This window comes from Sapajus apella, unplaced genomic scaffold (assembly GCF_009761245.1).
Source record: "Sapajus apella isolate SASKATOON/1434 unplaced genomic scaffold, GSC_monkey_1.0 scaffold139, whole genome shotgun sequence".
NCBI classification, from domain to species: domain Eukaryota; kingdom Metazoa; phylum Chordata; class Mammalia; order Primates; family Cebidae; genus Sapajus; species Sapajus apella.
In genome coordinates this window covers 1207147-1231434 of record NW_022437079.1, presented here as the reverse complement: position 1 = coordinate 1231434, position 24288 = coordinate 1207147, and the positions used below count along the sequence as shown (strand labels likewise).

At 39.7% G+C, this 24288-nt stretch overlaps 1 protein-coding gene and 1 long non-coding RNA gene across 5 annotated transcripts in view; both read right to left on the bottom strand.

Annotated features, from left to right (window-relative positions):
* Window positions 1–1105: 1105 nt before the first annotated feature.
* The window catches only part of LOC116540339 (5-formyltetrahydrofolate cyclo-ligase), a 44858-nt gene continuing 21675 nt past the window's right edge, over window positions 1106–24288 (bottom strand). For 3 of the 4 annotated variants that reach the window (XM_032263822.1, XM_032263823.1, XM_032263824.1), the window contains exon 3: window positions 1106–1532. In XM_032263822.1, the coding sequence (XP_032119713.1) occupies window positions 1300–1532 (233 nt within the window). In that variant the 3' untranslated portion in view covers window positions 1106–1299. Of the gene's footprint in view, window positions 1533–2785; window positions 2931–24288 lie in introns of all 4 variants that reach the window. The other variant, XR_004264398.1, reaches the window with a different exon arrangement.
* On the bottom strand, window positions 2937–24051 carry LOC116540341. The gene is made up of 3 exons (XR_004264400.1): window positions 22466–24051; window positions 19590–19591; window positions 2937–6457 (listed from the first exon to the last, which is right to left on the bottom strand). It is a non-coding gene; the product is annotated as an uncharacterized LOC116540341 (long non-coding RNA).

Genomic DNA, 24288 nt, shown 5'->3' with positions numbered 1-24288 from the left:
CCCTAGCAGAGGACTTCACAGGTGATGCTAGTGCTGAGTCTTCAAGGGTAAACAGTCTTCCAGATGAACAAAAGAAGAAAGCATTTCAGACAGAAAGAAATGCATGCTTACAATGTGCAAAGGGCAGAAGGCGCCTGCAGTGCCCAGTGCGTGTTACAGGAGAACATGAGAATGGGGAGAAAAGAGGCTAGAAAAAGTAGGTGAGCAGACCTCTCTTAAGGGGCTTTGTATACAACAGAAGCCATCTGTTTGTTACCCAGGAGGCTCTGAACAGCCACTGGAAGATCTTAGTCGGAGGTGCTGCACGATTAGAATCATGTGTTCTAAGATCAGTTTGACTGCAGCTTGAGAAATAAACTGGAAGAGGCAGGATGGAAGGCAAAGGAAGGAGGTGTGACACTCCTGCCTAGTCCAGCCCAGACATGCTAAAAGACTGGATAAAAGGAGCGAGCTGACAATCTAAAGGAGAATATAGATTTAAGAGGCATTTCAGAGGCAAAATCAACAAGACTTGGTGACAGGATGGACATGGGGTGTAAGAGAGCCATGACTCTTAAGACTCCTGGGTTTCTGGGGATGACCAAATCCTCCCCAAAACGATTGCTCCCTAGCTGTGTTGCCATCTGCCAGCTTTCAACCTACAGCAAATTTCATTTTCAAAGCAGAAGCCATGAGTAAACAGAAATAACTTCTAACTAATAAAACAGCAGATCTTAAATTCATCAGGAGCTGACAATGCAGTGACAGCAACCCATCAGTGGAGTGGAAGTATTTACATCATAAAAGGTTTCCCTCCACTCACCACCAAAACCTACAAAGTGTCCAACATAAAATTCAAGACTGAGTAAAGGAAGTCATGATGAAGTCAGATGATATCCTTAGGAAATTCTGCATCCAGACAAATACCAACAAATCAATTAATAGTCCCCAAGTCTCCATGTGCCTGCCAGAGACTGACCAGGTCACAACAGGACATAATGAAATACAGTGTCCACTCCCAGTGACTTTACCTTCCTCTTGCACTCAGTGGGAGCATAGTTCCTCATAAATATTTAACCTAAATTGCAAAGCAGACAGATCAACTTGTCACATGAACACCAGGATGTTAAGCTGAAAATCTTAGGATGACAGCCTCCATTTTCATTAATAGTCTACTATTCACACTTCTATTTGTTTTTAAAGACAGTTTTATATAAGGTATTTTATAATTACAATTTTAATTTTTGACAAGGGAAAAATAGACATAATTTGCTTTACTCTCGTATAAAACACTAATTATTTGGCTGTAATTATCCAGATTTAAGATGCTGAGGAGTCTTCGTAAAGGACTTCATCTACCTTCATGTCATTTTCATTCACTGGGACCTGGAGGCAAATCTGTTCTTTGAAAGCCAGCGCCAGGGTGTAGGGCTTCACTTCCTGATGCTGCAAACAGCGCTTCAGGTAGGCATCATAGTAGCCCTTGCCCCTTCCCAGTCGGTTGCCATGTTTGTCAAACCCAAGGCCTGGCATGAAGATGAGATCCAGTCCCCCTGCAGAAAAGAGGACAAATTTAGAGGATTAACGTTTCTGAAAGATCACTTCAGGATGTGTTCTTTGTTTTGCAATGACATCTATTCTTCCTCTGATTTCTAAAAACAATGTATGACCATTCATATCCAAAAAGCAAAAAAGGAAATAAAACTTACTCAGCAACTCAGTAAGTCTCTTATTCATCCTTCCAACAGATTTTTCACATACATCTGTACAAAAGTGCCAGATTCCCAGACCCCATTCATAATTAGTTAAATAAAGAGAATCTCCAGATAGGGCCTTCTTTTTTCGAGCATCCTGGTGATTCTCCATACCTGTCAGGTTTGGAAATCAATGCCCCAGGATAATGACAGTTGGAGGGCGGGAGAGGATCAAGGAGGAACCATAAGGACAGAGCTGTTCTCAGGGTCAGTGAGCAGAAAGAGACTGCTGTTAGGTGTACTAAGCAGTTCAGACAGCCTACTCCCTCCTCCTCTCCCTTCCCATTGGAGAGGCAAGGCCAGGCTGCCGGGCTTCCCAAGACTGTGAGAGCAGGCTTTGACCTACTCAGGGACATTCCAAAGGTACACGATGGGGACCCACATCTAGTCCTCTGGCTAGAACCCTCTCAAGTAACACAAAGACCAGAACTGGCTATGACATTATAAGGACAGAATGCTGGAGCTCAAGGTGGGAGGCAGGGTCCTGGAGGCTACAGGAACCCAACTACAGGAAGGGTGTATGGGGACTCCCAGGAAGACAGCAATAAAGGTCACTAGGTGAAGGACCTCCATGAAGGAATGGTCCTCCAGCCTCTGGCAAGCAGCATGGGGTACCAGTGTCAGCACAAGAGCCACATCACATGTCCAACCCAGTAGTCTGCCCTGTGGCCTCCTTGTACCGAGCCCTGGCCTCCTGACAGCTGTCCTGGGGGTTTCTGGGTGACCTACAGCTTAGTCGTGGACTAATCATCCACATGGCATTGCTGGCAAGATACACCAGGGTTGGAAGTCATGAATTCTCCAGAACATGGTGTTCAGGGTAGAGAAGATCAGATTGCCAGCTCAGCTGGCCTCTGCTATCAGCAGATGTTCTGACTACCTGCAGAACTGTGAGGTGGACTCAGCTTCTCTCTGGCTCCCAGCACACACCTGGTCACCCCCTTCCTGCCAAAATCCAGCAGAGCATGCCTCAGATTACAGTAATGACCTTCCCCTGTAAACCTGCTCGTCTATTCCAATCCCAACTTGCTAAAAAGGTCTTGGTCACTGACCTTTGTCTTTCCTCCCTGTCCCCGTCCAGCCCATTTGTCCCTCTTAGGATTGACAGTGGCCTGTGCATTTGGACTTTAGTCCCTCGTGTCCTCTTTCTGTTGCCAGAGCACCATCAGGCTTGAAGTTCAGTTCTGTCTTCTATACCTAGAACACACACGCACACACCTTTCTAAGGATTCCTGCCTCTTTACAGCATGGCAAGGGCTCTGTAAGATCCTCTGGAGGACACACAATCTCTTCCCTTCACAAGGTGGTAGTTCAGTTAATACAAAATATACCCACATGTAATATCCATTTCAATGCATGACAGTAGTCCCTGCCAAATGCCCCAAAAGCAACAGAGACAAATACTAGAGACCTCAGCAGAGGGAGAGCAAACGCTGGGTGGTCAGTGAAGAATTCACAGAAAACTCAACTTGACCTGGATTTTTAAGATATGTCAGAGTTGGGTCTAAATATCTTTCAGAAACCAAAAGGAGGGTGGCAAGAGCTGAGCGAGGGAGTAGGGGAGTGGGGAGAAGTTTACTTGCTGGGACAGAAGGATCAAACTGAGGAGTAGCAGAAGACATGAGGGTAGAGTTCATTAGGTAAGGGCATGGAGATTTGGGGTCAAAGTCTCAAAGACTCCCTAGAACGCAATAGCAAAAAAACAACCCAATTAAAAACTGGGCAAAAGACTTAAACAGACATTTCTCTAAAGAAGACATAAAAATGGCCAACGGGCATATGAAAATATACTCAACATCACTAATCATCAGGGAAACACAAATCAAAACTTCAACGAAATATTACTGCACACTCACGAGGATGTCCAATTTCCAAAACACAGAAAACCACAAATGTTGGCAAGGATGTGGAGAAATTAGAACTCTTGTACGCTGCTGGTAGGGATGTAAAATAGTTCAGCTATTACAGAAAAGAGTATACGGGTTCCTCAAAAAATTAAAAATAGAACTACCGCATGGCCCAGCAATCCCACTTCTGGGTATTTATCCAAAGGATTGAAGCCAGGGTCCTGAAGAGATATTTACACTCCCATATTCACTGCAGCATTATTCACAACAGCCAAGATATGGAAACAACCTAAGTATGTATCGATGAATGAATGAACAAACAAAATGTGGTACATACATTCAATGGAATATTATTCAGCCATATCAAAGAAGAAAATTCTGCAATACGCAACACACGGATGAGCCTTGAGGATATTACACCAAGTGAAATAAGTCAGTCACAAAGAGACAAACACTGAATTATGCCACTAACATAAGGATATTATGTCAAGTGAAGTAAGTCCTCACAAAAAGACAAACAGTGTATGATGCCACGTACATGAGGTACCTAGAGTAGTCAAACTCTTAGAAACAGAAAGTAGAATGATGGTTGCCAGGGGCAGGAGAAATGGGGAGACAAGGAGTCACTGTTCAATGGGTACAGTTTCATTTGTACAAGATGAAAAAGTTCCAGAGATCTGCTGCACAACTATGCTTACAGTTAACCATACTTTCCCAGACACTTACAATTTTTAAGACAGTAGATCTCACATTATATGTATTTACCACAGTAAAAAATAAAAAAGGCAGAGGCCAAAAGAGAAGCCAGGAGAATTGTTAGGATTTCCACCAGAGTCAACACACAAGAAAGAAAAGGCAGAATTTTGGAACATCCACATTTAGGCAGCTACAGGAAAAGAATGAAGAAATGAAACAGAGATAAGAAAACAACATTCTCAAACCCCCTGAGCGAGAGTTAATCTTTCTCCCTCTTTCCTTGTTACTCCTGTACTTTGATCACAGCTCTCACTGAAGTCTACCTTGTGCCACAGTTGATGGTACATGTCTCTTGTCTGCCCCACCAGACAGAAAATTTCTTTGGGGGCCATAATTTTGTACAAGTCATCTTTCATGCTTGGCTTTTAACAGAATTTTAGGCCAAAGAAACCCTGAAAAACGAGTGTTTTGCCACAGAATGGATCAATCCCAGAATGACATCCCCTATTTTAATAATTCCAAAGTACATAAGTTTGGCTCAAAGAGGCAAAAAATAAAATAAAATAATAAAAACACAACTTTGTATGGATGCTTGTTCAAAATGAGTTCTACACTTGTGAAGCAAGAGGAAAATGTTTTTGGATTCCCAGGTAACCAAGTTTCCGAAATGGCCCTTCCCACGTGGAGGTCCTTACATGGTACATGGGGTATTGCTGTTGGAGCCGTGCCCACAGCATTGTTCCTGCTGCTCCCTTCAACCACGGGGATGGTAGCTTGCTCCTGGCCTCAGGTCCTTAAGATACTCTTCCTGGTCTGCTCCCACTTCTGCTACTTGGTGAATCCAAGTGTTTAAAACTTACACATCGTGTACTCTTTGCTTGACTTTATTTATTGCCACCCTTGAAGCTCTTCCTGTGCCTTACCACCATCCCCACAGGCATCGCCCACCCCACACACACCCCGGGGCTCCTCACACTTTGGGAACACTATGCTGGACGCTTTTCTCCCTCAAAGGTGATGGCTCAGTGGGGCTTGAAAATCATGCACAGGTCCAACAAGCTTCCCTCACACACACTGGTCTCTCTAATAGAGGTAGATGCCAGAGCCACCTTCACACACCACAAGGTCAGAATTCAGTAGGGGAGACAGAAGAGCCTGAGTCCATGCACAGTTCCTCATTTGCCTCTGGCATGACTCTATTTTCAAATCACCAAGGGCTCATTAATAGCGTCCACTGACAGTGCAACATGCTAGAGCCAACCTGCTCTGATTCTGTTTAATTCTGTATGCACCTGCTTCACAGGCGCCCACTAGCCCAGAATGTGACCAGCAGAGCCAAAGAGCCCTGGCTCCATCAGGATTGCAACATGGTGTTCAGAAAAGAGCTCTCTGGATGTCATAAGGTTGTTCTGCGGAGTCATGATTTGTTGAGTGTTTTTCTCCAGGCTTCGCTAGCTTTCTAATGTGATCTTGCATTCCAAAACTGCAGAGCTAACCTTTGGAAAACTCACCCAGCCCCGCACACTGCATTTACACGCTCAAAAACATCTTCTGTCTTTTCATTTGGTGTTGGCTCTGAAACAGCAGTGCCCCCTGGAGGCAGGCTGGTGTGGTGATTAGGCTATTTCTTCACTGTGTGATCACCGGCAAGCCACTGCAATCTCTGTGCTTCCATTTGTTTTCTCATGTGTAAAATGGAACTGCCCATGAAAACTGTATTAGATAATGCAACGCATCTGTTCACGACAATTCTGCTCATTAGGGTAACTTTCAATTTTTTCTTTTTAAAGAAATCTCAGGTACCATTTCTTCAATCAGGTAGCAGAGAAAGGGGGTATAGTTTCTCCAATACCTCAAGTATTTTTTTGACCAGAGCTTTTACAACCTTACCTTAGAACTAGCTCTTACATGTTCTCTCAGCAACAGGGTTAAGCAGAGCCAAAGAGCGGGGGAGAAAACCAGGGGAGAGTGAAGTTATAGAATGCAGATTAGCAAATTTAGGTGTCCCATGAGACACCTAACTCTCAACCAAAGTCTTGCTTCTGGAAGAGAAGAAGAGCACAGAAATAACATTTGTAAAGTGCCTACAATGTGTCAGGCAAGATGCCATGTCCTGGAAAGAGAAGGATGAATAAAACCAGCTGGTCAATGCATCTACCTAGGGAGGCAAGAGGGTGGGAACTATTATCCCCATTTCATAGAAGAATAAACTGATGCTCAGAGAGCTCAAATTACTCCCTAAAGTCATTCAACTTATAAGAGACTCAGCTCATAAGAGATGAAGCTGAGGGCCTGCTGTTGCAGATGGACAATGACTTCACAACATACAGGGTTCCTACTGTCAAAAGATGCAAATGAGATTCAGCCAAGGAATGGAGGGAACACAACAAGGCCAAGCATCTTGGAAGCAGTAGAGGAGAGGGGTTAAGTGTGCAGGATTCTAGCCAGGCTGCCCGGTTCTGAATCCAGCACTAACACTTATTAGCTATGAAACATCAGTCAAAATTGCCTTCACCTAAAATCTAGAATGGATAAACACATTATGATGGAAAGAGTCTCTAAGCTATTAATACCAAATGTCAACTTAATCAACTGCTGCATGCCTACTCCTTAGGCCACATGGCTGATTACAGAGAGACACAGGCACTTCCATCAAACATGCTTCTAAAACATGAAGAGGCTGAAATCCTAAAATAAAATACAAAACCAATAATTCATGATAGCTCTTGAGGCGGAACTGTCAAAAATCAATACCATATGCTTTGAACTCATTATGATAGCCTTAGAAAGAACAGATTGAAGCACAACATCCTTGAATCACTCTTCACATAAAACAGTACAGCACATACAAGGTAATAAACAAAACCATTTACATGACTGCAATAATAAAATATATTCAACTTCTGATTATATATAAAAATTGGGTTTTTTAAAAATACGCTTCCCTGCAAATCTATAACATGCTGAAGGAGGAGTTAACTAAGCCACCTGATACAGACTGCTAATTTTTAGAAATTACATTGTAAACACACCTTCACTCTTTCTGCTATGAGTGGTCACAACATATTTTGGCCATCTAGGAATATTCACACTGAATCAAACACACTGTAGTAAGAACCATCATTAAAGACATGATTATCATAACTGACCACATTCGCAGTGTTACTGTAAAATTCTTTCATTTAACACAGATGCTAACATTTGCACCAGAATATAGGGACTGTATTTATCATAAAAGCACTGGAAATAAGTACCAACACCATGTAAGGTAACCCTTCTCCTCGTATCCCTGGGTGACACAGGTCATTCTACTAATCAGTTAATGAGGTATTCAGAATATAAGACAATCTGTGTGTGTCTCATATTTAAAACCTAAGCGTATTATGGGTTCAAGGCTTTCACTCAACCTTATGAACTCTGACTGTGTGTTTAAATGAAGGAAGTAAGAGGTGACAGGAATTCAGACTCTTTTAAGTAAAGTTGAAAGCAAATAAGAAATATGAATAACATTTAGTGACTTGGCTGCTGAAGATCTCACCAACAGCACTGTCCTCCGACCTAATCCAAAGAGCCTAGAAAAGTATCACGGACAACAGGCTGGAAGTCAAGCTCCAATGGGTTATAAAAACCAATCCTTCTACCCATAATACAGGTTTAGCCCTACAAGGATATCTCAGGGTGGATACGAAAGAAGACTGGCTGCCTCTGGAACAAGGTATTAAAGAACAGGATACTTGGATGAGAAGGATATTTTATACTTTCACGTTACTGTTCCGTACAATTTAAATTTTTATCATGTGCATATGGAACCAAATTTTTTAAAATATCATCCTTCTAGCACATCAAGGACAAACCTAGGCAGTCTCTGTATTAGACAGTCCAGCACAGCAGCTATCTATGCGGGCTTCTACAGAGACTGCCTGGGTTTGAATCCGTTAACTGCCGCCACTAGCTAAGAAACATTAGTAAAGTTACTGAAACTGTCTTTGAAACCCAATTTCTTCTCTTTCAGATAAAAATAATTCTATTTACAGGAGATAAAACTCTAGTAAGTGTTCAATAAGTGCTAAGAACATTATACTTGGGGATACGAATAATGCCTACCCTATTTCTGTTGACTATGAAAGTTATTTCTCGAGTCATAATCCTAACACTCCAAGAGCTACCATGCAGATTTCCTATCTGCCCAAACCATGGGCAAGGGTGGGCCTAGCTCTCTACTGCCACCTCCTGTCGACTAGAAACGTGCAGGTGAGAGCCATCCATAAGAAACTGCTCAAGCCTTAGGCGGAGCAGAAGCCATGATGGCTCACTGAAACACGCAGTCTCTGATACAGGGTGATAGGAAAGCATTCCTCTGTTAGAAATAGCCTTTCTCTTTAAAAGGATCCTTTGAGGCGTATCTGATTGCAAACCAAGAAAAATGAAGATGTGGGCTTATTTTTAATTTCTTCTTTATGTCTTATCTTTATAATAAGAACAAAGCTGTTTTCCTTTAGAAAAAAATTGTCCGTACTCAGAAAAATTTTCAGTCTTCTTTTTGAAGATGTACTTCAAACATGCTATTTTCTTAAGTGTTTTTTATATCTTAAGCCTTCTATGCTGTCTAGAAAAAAACTCTAAAATTATGTCAACAGATAAATTTGATTTACCTTATGTTCTTAGTGACCATCACCATCACCATAAACAACTACAATTGTATATGACAGAAGGCAAGCTAGGTTGCTACGGACTGAAAACTGGGAATGGTGATCCAATACTTTATTACCGGGGGTTGCAAACTATGGCCTGCAAGTCAAATCTGGTCCACTGTCTGATTTTGTAAATAAAGTTTCAATGGGACACAGCCATGCTCTGTTTTCACACTAAAGCAGCAGAACTGAATCACTGCAATAGACACTGTATGGACCACAAAGCCCCAAACATTTATTGTCTGGCCCTCTGCAGAAAAAAATGCCCTGCCAATCCCAACTTTAACTTCTGCCGTAAGGTTTTTAACAAAAACTCTATACGTCAGCTTATCCTACCTTAGCAGATATTGACAAAAATAAATCTTACTGGAAAAAATATAATTTAAACTCTCTTTACTGCAGATATGTAAAAATGGTCTGCAGAAAATAGGATCCACATCAGCAGTAGCTTAATCTAAGTGGCATTTCTAAATATTATGTTTATTTGGCATCTGAGTTGTTAGTAATCAGATGGACCTAAAAATGAAACAGATAAGAAATGACAGATCTTCCTAGGATTTTTCACTAAGTGTAGGCAACCTCTTGTTGTCTGACTTTACTCATCTGTAAAATGGATGAAGTTTTCAGTATGTTTTTTGACTTTCATTTTAGGTTCAGGGGTACATATGCAGTTTTGTTACACAAGTAAACTCATGTCACAGGGGTTCGGTGTACAGATTATTCCACTACCCAGTAGGTATTTTTTCTGATCCTTTCCCTTCTCCCACCATCCCCACCCTTAAGGAGGCCTCAGTGTCTGTTGTTATCTCTTTGTTCCATGTGTTCGCATCGTTTAGCTCCCACTTATAAGTGAGAACACGCAGTATTTGGTTTTCTGTCCTTGTGTTAGTTTGCTTAAGATAATAGCCTCCAGCTCCATCCATGTGGCTGCAAAGGACATGATGATCTCATTCTTTTTTATGGCTGCGTACTAGTCTATGGTATATATGTACCGGTATCATTTTCTTTCCTCAGTCCTCTACTGATGGGCATTTAGGCTGATTCCATGTCTTTGCTATTATGAATATTGCTGCAATGAACATGTGTATATGTCTTCATGGTTGAATGATTTATATTCCTTTGGGTATAGACTCAATACTGGGATTGCCAAGGCAAATGGTAATTCTGTTTTTAGTTCTTTGTGGAATTGCCACATTGCTTCCCACAATGGCTAAACTAATTTACATTCCCACCAGCAACGCATAAGCATTCCCTTTTCTCCACAACCTCACCAGCATCTGTTATTTTGTGACGTTTTAACGACAGCCATTCTGACTGGTGTGAGACGAAAGCTCACTGTGGTTTTGACTTGCATTTCTCTAATGATGAAATCAAAGCTTTAGAATCAAAGCTTAGTGACTCTGAGAATATAAGGACAATTCTTTATCTGTGTGACTCAATCAAGAAATAAATTAAGCCAATTACAAAAAGACAAACATTATATGACCCTAATTAAATGAGGTCTTGAAAGTAATCAAACTCATAGAATCAGAAAGTAGAATGCTGGTTATCAGAGGCTGAAGAAAGTGGGGAAAGAGGAATTGTTTAATGGGTATAGAATTTCAGATACGCAATATGAAAAATTCTGGAGATCTGCTGCACAGCAATGTGAATAGACTTAACACTCCTGAACTGTAACTTTAAAATGGTTAAGATAGTAAATTTTGTTATGTGTTTACCACAACAAACAAAAAAAAAAAAAGGAAGAAAAAAATTAGACATTGAGGGAAGAGTCTAGAGGGCAGTCCATCCTATCTATGCTCACGTTCATGTGAGGGTGTACTCAAGAAAGAAAAGCCTGGCTTACTCTTAAAAGCAGTGAAGAACAATTTCTTCAGATACAGAAATATAAGGGTGTTTTGTAGCTATTTCTGTTTTTCTCACTTTTTAGAAGATGAGCTCTTGGTTGAGTGAGGTGGCTCACACCTGTAATTCCAGCACTTTGGGAGGCCAAGGCAGGCGGATCACGAGGTCAGGAGTTTTAGGCCAGCCTGACCAACATGGTGAAACCCCATCCTGCTTTTTTTACAAAAATTAGCTAGGCTTGGTGGCATACACCTATAATCCCAGCTACTCAGGAGGCTGAGGCAGGAGAATCGCTTGAACCCAAGAGGCGGAGGTTGCCGTGAACTGAGACTGTGCCACTGCACTCCAGCCTGGGTAACAGTGAGACTCCATATCAGATTAAAAAAAAAAAAGATGAGCTCTCAAAGTCACTATTCTTAATTAATTATTGTACCGCATAATTTCTGAGCCTTTAGAGTTTAGTAAAAAGGAAACTTCTGCCTGCCTTTCACCATTTTTTTTACTGAGCTGTTAAATGACCACTTGGAAGTCCTGCAACCTCTCTGGTTCAGTACATTTAACTAAAATAAAATTACACGGTGCATTGTATTTCTCCTGCTTGCTCTCTTCTTGCACGCCTAAGAGGACTCATAGTCCGGCTAATAAGAGCCTTGTGCCATCTAGAACAAATTCTATGACAGCAAATCTATGACAAAGTTATCTATTATTTTGGAATAACAGTACCTGGATTTTATACAAAGTCCTTTTCCAGTGACTTCCAAGTGCCTCTTTCACTGCAACTAGCCTTGTTGTCTTTTTCTGGTGGAGGAGAAACTTCTGGTGGAGGAGAAACTTGCTCTAAAAACCCATAATCTAGCCACGCATAATCCCAGCATTTTGGGAGGCCAAGGCAGGTAGAACACGAGGTCAGGAGTTCGAGACCAGACTGATCAACATGGTGAAACCCCATCTCTACCAAAAATACAAAAATCAGCCTGGCGTGATGGCACCCACCTGTAATCCCAGCTACTCTCAGGAGGCTGAGGCAGGAGAATTGCTTGAACCTGGGCGGCAGAGGTTGCAGTGAGCCAAGATCACACCACTGCACTCCAGCCTGGGTGACAGAACAAGACTCCATCTCAAAAACAAACAGAAAAACCATAATCCTCCCTAAAACCTTCTAAAACAGCTTGACAGGAAAAAAGCAGAAAAACGTTTCTAAAGATTGGTACCTCAATCAAAATTTAATGGAATCATATCAATAAATAGTCACTACTAATAACTCATTTTATGGAAGGCTCTGTCCAAGGAACTACAGAGAACATAGAGATAAAATACTGTCCGCGCCCTCTAGGACTGACACCCTGGTCAGCTAAAAATTCATCTCATCAGTTGTCTGTAAAGAGATAATTAAATAATTGCAATAAGGGGTAGAATAACGTAAGTTCCAAGGTAACGGGTACAAAGTAAGAAAGTTGGATTTCTTTGAGAAGGGAGTTTAACACAGGAAAACCTCACTAGGGAGGTGGCCTATTGTACCAGCCATGAAAGGGTGTCTTTTAGAGAGGAAAAGTCTTTTGGAAACAAGAACACCTGGGTTTTAGCCCTCCTCTTTTTGACTGTGTGACTTCAGACAAATCATTTCTCACCTAGGCCTGTTCTCTTATATACAAAATGAAAAACTGGCTTAGATGATCTTCAAATCCTTTCCAATTCAGATAATCCCCAATGTGCCAATTAAACGACTAAAGGATATACAAATTGGGAGGCTGCAGACAAATCCATCTCTGTGGACTAACAATAAATTCGTAAAACACTGACATCTGCTGGAAATTGAGAATCCATTCTCAATCCATTTAAGAAATAGCCTTTAAAAACCTACCCTTGAATACTTTGTTTTGAAAACATGTTATCAAGGATGCAAGTTTCTTTTGAACTTAAGAAAATTTTGAATAACTTTAAAATTCCTTCAGAAATTTCTGTATCCATTTGTAAATTTGGACCCGTGCTCCTACACTTTCCCATATGACAAAAATAACCAGCTTAACAACACAAGGGACAAATTTCTATTTGCAAGAATAACAAATATAAACTGATCTGGAATATACTTAACAATACACCTGAACAGGAGCTGTGCAGTAACAACATGACTAGAAGCAAAAGCACTTACAAAGGAACACAGCAAAGTCCTGGAATAAATGGGGAGGCACACCATATTCCTGAAGAACTGAATATTGCACAGAAATCCCTTTCCCCCAAATTAATCTACAAATTTAACACAATTCCAATCAAGCTCTCAAGGGGATTTTGGAGGAGAAACTAACAAAATTCTTTTAAAGTTAATCTTTAAAAATAAATTTAGAATAGTCAGTTGAATTTTTCAAATTAGAATAATGGGGCAGGACTCACGCTACCAGGTATTAAAATCCATTGAACAGCCAAAATACAGCTACATTAATCAAAAGACCATGACACTAGTGCCAAAATAGGCAAACAGATACATGGAAAAGACAAAAACATCCAGATACAGACCCAAACATATATAAGAATTTTGTTCGTGAAAATGGTGAATCCCCAGCCAGCAAGGAAAGGGTAGGCTATTCACTAAATGTGTTTGGACACCTGGCTAGCATTTATTTATAAAATTTATATTTTCTCCCTGTATATATAGAGATTCAAATATAAAATCAAAAAGGATTAAGACTTTAACATTTAACAACACAAAATACTAAGATGAAATGAAGATTTGTATAAACTGAAGTAAAACCTCCTAAAAATAAAGCCAAAGGCAAAAATCCTAAAAGACTTTACTAACAATGTTTTAAGGCATCTGCATGCTCCCCGCAAAAATACAAAAAAATAAGAAAAGGTTTAAAAATGGATACAAATAATTTGAAGCATAGATGGCAGACTAATGGTTAATATTTTAATATATAAAGAATTGTTACCAACCTGGAAGAAAATAAATGAATACCAAAAGAAAGATAAATTCCTAGCAAGAAATGGGACAAAGAACAGCACTTTACTAAAGATGAATTAAAAGGGTTAAAAAACATTTTTAAAAGTTTAGTATATATTTTGAAATTTTCATAACGAGTGTATTTTAACCATTATAACTTTGAAAAGAAGCAAGGAGAAATTAAAATTTAAGAATTATCCTGGCCAGGTGCGGTGGCTCAAGCCTGTAATCCCAGCACTTTGGGAGGCCGAGACGGGTGGATAACGAGGTCAAGAGATCGAGACCATCCTGGTCTTATAGTTACTTAACTATAAGTAACATCAACCTTTCCCTCATATTTTATTTGTTAAACTTACAAAGAGTACATGAGAGAGGCAAGTCATACTTGGGGGCAACCAATTAAATCTGCTTTTATTTACAGTTTATCACTAACTGAACATACAGCTAAAAATACAAAGTTACTACTCTTGGAAGGGGAAACTGAAAATGCTGATGGGTGAGTGGCAGGACAGTTCTTATATTTCTAATGTCCTACTCTCATTGATTGTATCAGCCCTCACAAAGGACCATCTTGCCTAAAGTTACCATTCCTTATTCCAGCATCCCTTTATCATTTTGTCCTGCCCTTTCTACAGCAAAAAGAGGTACAAAAAAAACTCTCTCTTTACCTGTAGTCTCTTAATTCTAGCAAATTAATATCCATTTCTATATATTTAAAGATTCCGCTGTTTTCTCCTTTTAGCTAACCCTTTCCAAATTTATAGTTTCTCTCTACTTTTATAAATTATACTAGGCTACAAAATAGTTTCAAAAACACTTCACCTAGAAACCCTCATCTAGAAAAAGGCAAATTGATCTTTGTCTATCCACATTTGGCATGGCCTCATCCCCTAGCCACTAAGCTCCCTGTTTGTAATCTCAGGGCTCACCCAAAGACCACACTCTGACGAATCCTGAATCGGTATCACCTATGTCCTGACCACCAGATCTATACAACCAACTAGCCATCTACCAACATTTCTGGGAGGCCCCAGAGCCACCTCAAATGGGATTCACAATCTGTACCCCAACTCCCCCCATCTGCTCTCTCTCCTGCATTCTTTGCCTGGGTTAAGAGCATCACATGCAAATGGCAAAGCCAGACTGTCCTTCAACAGCCTCAAGTGGCCAGTCACCAAGGCCTGGAGACTCTACATTCTGCATGTGTCAGAACTTGTTCCATCCTCTCAGTTTCTGAAAGTGGTCATCATTTCTCATCCATTTGAAGCCATCAGATTCCCAATGGATAGCCCACTCCTAGTCTCTTTGGCCTTCATCTGGCCCCGCCTGTTCTCCTTATTGCTAGCAGAACAACCTTTCCAAAACATAGAACTGGTCATGTCACTCCTCTTAAAGTCTTTCAATAACTAACTCCCAGCACCTACAGAATAAAGTTCAAATCCCAGGTGTGTGACATACAATACCCTTCACAATGTGGACCTCCAGCCTCAGCTCAGGCCATGACAACAACTGAACCACAACCTGCATTTAGCTGAGTGCAGCAGAGGCTGCTGGTTGCCCACCTGGACATCATTCTCCTTTTCCTCCTTAGTAGCAGAAAAATGAGTTTATTCATGAGGCCATGAATCTCACTGCAACACTACATTTCTCACCTTACTTAGTATAAAGAAAATGTGTCAACTAACAGGCAAAACATCCAGCTAGCATCAAAACAGCAGGATCAAATTTACACATAACAATATTAACCTTAAATGTAAATGGCCTAAATGCCCCAATCAAAAGACACAGAATGGCAAATTGGATAAAAAGTCAAGACCCATCGGTGTGCTGTATTCAGGAAACCCATCTCATGGGCAAGGACACACAGAGACTCAAAATAAAGGGTTGGAGGAAGATTTACCAAGCAAATGGAGGGCAAAGAAAAGGAGCAGTTGTAATCCCAGTCTCTGATAAAATGGACTTTAAACCAACAATGATCAAAAGAGACAAAGAAGGGCATTACATAATGGTAAAAGGATCAATGCATCAAGAAGAGCTAAAGATCCTAAATATACACACACCCAAATACAGGAGCACCTAGATACATAAAGCAGTTCTTGATGACCTACAAAGAGACTGAGACTCCTACACAATTACAGTGGGAGACTTTAATACTCCACTGTCAGTATTAGACAGATCAATGAGAAAGAAGATTAACAAAGATATCCAGGACTTGAACTCAGATCTGGACCAAGCGGACCTAACAGACATCTACAGAAATCTCCATCCCAAATCCACAGAATATACATTCTTCTCGGTACCACATCACAACTACTCTAAAACTGACCACATAATTGGAAATAAATCGCTCCTCAGCAAATGCAAAAGAACAGAAATCGTAACAAACACTCTCAGACTTCAGGGAAATCAAATTAGAACTCAGAATCAAGAAACTAACTCAGAATCACACAACTTCATGGAGAATGACCCACTGGCTCCTGAATGTTGACTGGATAGACAATGAAATGAAGGCAGAAATAAAGATGTTCTTCAAAACCAACGAGAACAAAGATGCAACATACCAGAATCTCTGGGACACATTTATAACCGTGTCCAGAGGGAAATTTATAGGAATAAATTGCCCACCAGAGAAGCAAGAAAAGATCTAAAATTGACACCCTATCATCAAAATTGAAAGAGCTAGAGAAGCAAAATCAAAAAAACTCAAAAGCTAACAGAAGACAAGAAATAACTAAGATCAGAGCAGAACTGAAAGAGATAGAGACACAAAAAACCCTTCAAAAAAAAAAATCAATAAATCCAAGAGCTGGTTTTTTGAAAAGATCAACAAAATAGACCACTAGCCAGATTAATAAAAAAGAAAAGAGCAAAGAATCAAATAGATGCAATAAAAAATGAAAAAGGGGATATCACCGATTCCACAGAAATACAAACTACCATCAGAGATTACTACAAACAACTTTATGCACATAAACCAGTAAACTTGGAAGAAATGGATAAATTCCTGGACACTTGCACCCTCCCAAGCCTAAACCAGGAAGAAGTTGAACCCTTGAACAGACCATTAACAAGGGCTGAAGTTGAGGCAGCAATTAATAGCCTACCAACCAAAAAAAAGCCCAGGGCCACACAGGTTCACAGGTGAATTCTACCAGATGCACAAAGAGGAGCTGGTACCATTCCTTCTGAAACTATTTCAAACAATCCAAAAAGAGGGAATCCTCCCTGAATCATTTTATGAGACCAACATCATACCAATACCCGGCAGAGTCTCAACAGAAAAAGAAAACTACAGGCCAATATGATGAACATAGATGCAAAAATCTCCAATAAAATACTGACTCACCGATTGCAACAGCACATCAAAAAGCTTATCCATCACAATCAGGTAGGCTTCATCCCAGGGACCCAAGGCTGGTTCAACATACGCAAGTCTATAAACTTAATCCACCACATAAACAGAACCAAAGACAAAAACCACATGATTATCTCAATAGATGCAGAGAAGGCCTTCGAAAAAATACAACAGTCCTTTATGCTAAAAACTCTCAATAAACTAGGTATCAAAGGACCATATCTCAAAATAATAAAAGCTATTTATGACAAACCTACAGCCAATATTATACTGAATGGGCAAAAACTGGAAGTATTCCCTTCAAAATCTGGCACTAGACAAGGATGCCCTCTCTCACCACTCCTATTCAATATAGTATTGGAAGTTCTAGCCAGAGCAATTAGGTAACAACAACAAAAAAAATAAAGGGTATTCAATTAGGAAAGGAGGAAGTCAAATTGTCTCTATTTGCAGACGACATCATTGTATATTTAGAAGACCCCATCGTCTCAGCCCAAAATCTCCTTAAACTGATAAGCAACTTCAGCAAAGTCTCAGGATACGAAATCAATGTGCAAAAATCACAAGCATTCCTATACACCAATAGCAGACTAACAGAGAGCCAAATCGTGAGCGAACTCCCATTCACAATTGCTACAAAGAGAATAAAATACCTAGGAATACAATTAACAAGGGATGTGAAGGACCTCTTCAAAGAGAACTACAAACCACTGCATAAGGAAACAAGAGAGGACACAAACAGATGGAGAAACATTCCATGCTCATGGTTAGGAAGAATCAATATCGTGAAAATGGCCATACTGCTCAAAGTAGCTTATAGATTCAATGCTATCCCCATCAAGCTACCAATGACCTTCTTCACAGAAATGGAAAAAACCACCTTAAACTTTATATGGAACCAAAAGAGAGCCCACATAGCCAAGACAATTCTAAGCAAAAAGAACAAAGCTGGAGGCATCACGCTACCTGACTTCAAACTATACTGCAAGGCTACAGTAATCAAAACAGCATGGTGCTGGTACCAAAACAGAGATATAGACCAATGGAACAGAACAGAGGCCTTGGAGTCAACGCCACACATCTGCAACCATCTCATCTTTGACAAACTGACAAAAACAAGCAATGGGAAAGGATTTCCTGTTTAATAAATGGCATTGACAAAACTGGCTAGCCATGTGCAGAAAGCAGAAACTGAACCCCTTCCTTACACCTTACATTAAAATTAACTCCAGATGGATTAAAGATTTAAACATAAGACCTAACACCACAAAAACCCTAGAAGAGAACCTAGGCAAAACCATTCAGGACATAGGCATAGGCAAGGACTTCATGACTATAACACCAAAAGCAATAGCAACAAAAGCCAAAATAGACAAATGGAACCTAATTAAACTCCAGAGCTTCGGTACAGCAAAAGAAACAATCATAAGAATGAACCAGCAACCAACAAAATGGGAAAAAATTTTTGCAATCTACCCATCTGATGAAGGGCTAATATCCAGAATCTACAAAGAACTAAAACAGATTTACAAGAAAAAAACAAACAAACCAATTCAAAAATGGGTGAAGGATACGAACAGACATTTTCAAAAGAAGACATTTATGAAGCCAATAAATATATGAAAAAATGCTCAACATTACTAGTCATTAGAGAAATGCAAATCAAAACTACATTGAGATACCATCTCACACCAGTTAGAATGGCAATCATTTAAAAAGCAGAAGACAACAGATGCTGGAGAGGATGTGGAGAAATAGGAACACTTTTACACTGTTGGTGGGAGTGTAAATTAGTTCAACCATTGTGGAACACAGTCTGGCGATTCCTCAAGGACCTAGAAATAGAAATTCCATTTGACCCAGCAATCCTATTACTGGGTATATATCCAACGGATTATAAATCATTCTATTACAAAGACACATGCACACACATGTTCATTGCGGCACTGTTTACAATAGCAAAGACCTGGAACCAAGCCAAATGCCCACCAATGACAGACTGGACAAGGAAAATGTGGCACATATACACCATGGAATACTATGCAGCCATAAAAAACGATGAGTTTGTATCCTTTGTATGGGCATGGATGAATCTGGAAACCATCATTCTCAGCAAACTGACACAAGAACAGAAAATCAAACACCACATGTTCTCACTTACAGGCAGATGTTGAACAATGAGAACACATGGACACAGGGAGGGGAGCATCACACACTGGTGTCTGTTGGGGGGGAATAGAAGAGGGACAGTGGGGGGTAGGGAGGTTGGGGAGGGATAACATGGGAAGAAATGCCAGATATAGGTGACAGGGGGATGGAGGCAGCAAATCACATTGCCATGTATACACCTATGCAACAATCCTGCATGTTTTGCACATGTACCCCAGATCCTAAAGTACAATAAAATACATATACATACATATATATATATATATATGTATATATATATATATATATATATCAAACTCTACAGTTGAAAAGTACAACTACTGAAATAAAAAATGCATCACATGGACTCAGCAATGGGTTTGAAATGACGGAAGAAAAAAGGCAGTGTACTTAAACACAAATCTACAGAAAGTATCCAACATTAAAAAAAGAGAGAGAAAAAAAGATTGAAGAAAAATGAAGAGAGCCTAAGTGACTTGTAGGACACTATCAAGAATACCAATATACTGTAAATGGAATAAGAGTCCTAGAAGGAGAAGAGAGGCAATGTCGCAGGAAAAAAAAATTTTTTTTGAGAAATAATGGCTGAAAATCTCATATTTGATGAAAAAGTTAACGTATAGAATGAGGAAGCTCAATAAATCCCATGTAGGATAAAACTAAAGTAATCTACATTTATACACATCAGAGTCAAACTGCTGAAAGAGAAAAATAATGTATTATAAACAGGGAAATACAAAAATACAATGAATTATTCACTTCTCATCAGAAACAATGGAGGCCACAGGGCAGAAGAATAACACTGAAAATGCTGAAAGAAAAAATATTTATTTGTCAACTAAGAATTTTATATTCAGCAAAACTCTTTCAAAAATAGAGGCAGAATAAGACATTCCTAGATAAACAAAAACTGAGAGAATTAATTACTGGCAGATCTGTCTACGAAAGACTAAAGAAAGTCCTTTGGGCCAAAATAAAATTATACTGGATAGTAACTCAAAGTCACAGGAAAGAATGAAGAGCAATGGAAATGGTAAATAGGAAGGTAAACACAAAAGATTTTTTTCTCTTTTCTTCGATTCTTTAAAAACATAATAGTTCTTAAAGCAATAATTATAATGTTGTTTGTTCGATTTATAGTACATACAGATGTAACTTATATGACAATAATAACAAATGGAGAAGGGAGAACGGAATTATACAGAAGCAAAGTTGCTATATTTTACTAGAATCAAGTGAATACTAATCTAAAACAGACTGTACTACATAAAAGAAGCAATCCCTCCAGAAACCACTAAAATAATTTAAAACATACTTTAAAAACCAAAAGAGGAACTAAAAATAGCACATTAAAAAAGATTTAACACAAAAAATTTCCTCTCTCATGTGTATCATGCGTTTGAAATTCCACCAAATGACCAGCACTTCTCAAATTTGTTACTAAGGTAGCTGCAGAGAAAGTTAAAATCCCTGGAGGGTCTGTCTGAAGGCCTGCCCAGAGAGCCAAAGTTTTTGCTTAAATATATTGTGTTTTACCTTTAAATTTTTTCTTTTTTTTTTTTAGACAGAGTCTCTCACTGTTGCCCAGGCTAGAGTCCAATGGTGCAATCTTGGCTCCCTGCAACCTCCACCTCCCAGGTTCAGGCAATTCTCCTGCCTCAGCCTCCTGACTAGCTGGAATTACAAGCGCCCACCAACATGCCCAACTAATTTTTATCCTTAAAATTTGTGAATTTTATTTATCTCCTATATACTACCTTTGTGATTATATTTGTTATAAAAATAATGCATTTTGTATGTTTGTATGTTTGTTTTTCTGGTTTGTTTCTGTCAAAATGTTTAAGTAAAATTAATAGTTGAAGAAAATTTACCCAATAGGGTCTATAAGAGATGCATGCCCTTCTGAGAAACGGAAGCCTAAATCAGTGTCTTTCAAACATGTTAGAACCTACAGTAAGAAAAACATCATGATCCACTTTATATACAACACATGCATATACACTGCATGTGTGTGCTGTATATAAATGGATACATTTGTATATGTGTGCATGTGTGTGTTGTATATAAATGGATACAACACACACATGCACACATATACAAACACAAAACTCTTACTAAAATCAAAATTTCTTTCCCAGTTTTTTAATTAATCACAGGTCTTCTTACAAGTGATTCTGGTTCCCTGTGTCACTATACCCAAAGAACACTTAAATTTTTACAGTGGATTTCACTGCTTTAATCCAAAGTAATGACATGAACAGTTAAGAAGACATTTTTTTGTTTCTGTTCAATTTCCATCTCATAGCTTGCTGCCTACGTCATCCAATAGTAAATCAGCTTACTCTGCTTGTTTATTTAGGGATAATAATCAACACAAGTCTTGTTTGTAGATGACGATTAGCATAAAAGATAAACATTGATGGATCACGTGCTATTATATCTGCATTTCTTTGCAGTACTCTCAGTCATTCACTGAATATACAATTCTCAGGTGTACTTTTAAAAAGATATTTAAGTTACTGAAGAAAAAGATGGTATCTCAGCTTCATCAGGGTACCACAGCAAGCACAAACACACCAAGGAAAATGTTTGAAGACTATTTTTAAGTTTTTCTAAAGGACCATCAGGTGAAAGTTACATGAAGCCATAAGCTTAATAAGGAGAGAAGCTTCCTAACCTTTTATAAAGTGGTGTAAATGAAAAGGGATTCCCTGTTAAATGCTGGACTCCTAATCCCTGCAATTCATAAAGCAAAAAAAAGAAACCTTTTAAATTATACATATGGGATATAATAAAGCAAATCCAATAACAAAAGGTATACTGAGGTGTCAAAACATAGGGAGAAAACAAAGGAAGAAGTGTGTAAATATGGCTAAGAAATTTAAAAGAGTTTTGGAGGAGGCAGCATTTAAGCCAGCTTGAAATTTAAGGTTCAGAGGAATGAACTAAAAAAAAGAACTTATTTTTTCTAACTCCAACTCCACTCCTCTTAAAAATTCTGCCCTTTCTCTGAGTTAAATGTATACAGAAATATATATAAAACTAATAGACATTTTAATGTCTCAATTAAAGGTGATAAAATAAAAATTGAATTGGAAGAGCAGTTCTATATGTAGTGAAGTGTAAGTCACCTGGGTTAGTCCTTTTAAAGATACTTAAGTGTTCAATAGTACATTCAATGAATGAATCACTATGCTTGAGTAGAACACTTAGCAGGCTAACCCATCTTGGCAAGAATAAAGGCCATAACCCCTAAGGAAGTATCTTTTAATCTTAATGGGCTGGGAGTTAACAAGAAGTAAATTACCATTCTCTGAAATGAGGATATATTCTAAAGCTGCTGCAAAAGATAAAATAGACAATTCTGGAACAGGACCAAGGAAGCCTATCATGGGTGTACTTATCATTCAAATGAAAGGCCCTGCTATAAATCAAAGCTGTAGCTGGTTCTTCTTGTGTATTTAATTGAACACAAAACTACTGAAGAAAAAGCTTAACTTCGAGACCAGTGTACTTTTAGATACATGTGACCTCAGTGCAAGTTCTTCCTTGGGAAAATATGATAATGTTCCCATGCATACAATTACCAAGGGTACCTATTTCATGAATAATGGTTTTAATGCAGTATGCTGTCAGGAGAGAGAAGAAAATCTAAGTAGTATAGCAATCTGAATGAATGAAGTGTGAAGAAAAATGGCACTTCAAAGGGCACTGGAGAGGAAACCAGAACTGAGTGACCTCACATTATCATTAACTGCCTGTGTGTCCTTGGGGAAGTCACTTAACCTCCCTGGATTGCAGTTATCCCATCTGAAAACAAAGACAACCAAGGACAGTAAGGGTTCACTCTCTCTCCACAGTGCCTAACTCAGGAAGCAATGTTCTCAATCGTCCAGAGAGGGACATCACCCAAAATGCCTACAATGGCATGTGAAGGTAAAAAGCACATTCCAAAATTACAATTGTTTTCATTAACTTTTAGTCGTAATAACTTATTTCAAAAGTTCAAGTACAATTAGTGAGGAAGATTTCTGTTAAGCTAAAGAAACACATGTTAGAGGTTTAGAAACACTTTCAGTGAGAAGGTAAGCTGTAAATCATATCAAAATAAGATGGCCGAATAGGATCAGCTCTGGAGCACAGTTCCCAGCAAGAGCAACGCAAAGGCGAGTGATCTTCACATTTCCAACTGAGGTACCAGGTTCATCTCAATGGGACTCGTTGGACAGTGAGTGTAGCCCAAGGAAGGCAAACCGAGGCAGGGTGGGGTGTTGCCTCACCCATGAAGTGCAAGGGACTGAAAGACTCCCTATCCTACCCAAGGGAGGCCATCAGGGACTTCGCTGGACACTCTGGCACTCCAGCTCATATAGTGCGCTTTTCCCATGGTCTTTACAGTCCACACAGGAGATTCCCACCAGTGCCGTGTGGGTTTCCAGCAGCATGCTGGGCCACCATTTTACCTCACGCCTGGAACACCTGCAAGACAGAACGGCCCATTTCCCTAAAAAAGGCGGGCTGAAGGTAGGGAGCAGTGATATGGCTCGGCGGGTCCCACCCCCACAAAGACCAGCAAGCTGAAACCCACTGGCTCAAGATTTTCACTGCCAGCACAACAGTTTGAGCCTGACCTGCAACAGTCCAGCTTGGTGGGGGGAAAGGCGTCCGCCATTACCGAGGCAGTCGCCATTACCGAGGCAGCTCTAACCATGCCTGTGTAAGCAAAACCATAAGGAAGTTTACATAGCAGATGAGCGGAGCCCACAGCAGCTCAGCAAGGCCTTTACAGGCGGACTGTGACTAGACTCCCTCCTTGCTGGGAAGGGCATCGCTGAAAAAAGGCAGCAGCCCATCAGGAACTTATAAATAAAGCCCCTCCTTCCCAGGACAGAGCAACTGGGAAAAAGGGCAGTTGTGAGTTCCACTTCAGCAGACTTAAATGTCCCTGCCCAGAAGTTCTGAAGGGAGCAACGGAGCTCCCAGCACAGCACTTGACCTCTGATAAGGGACAAAC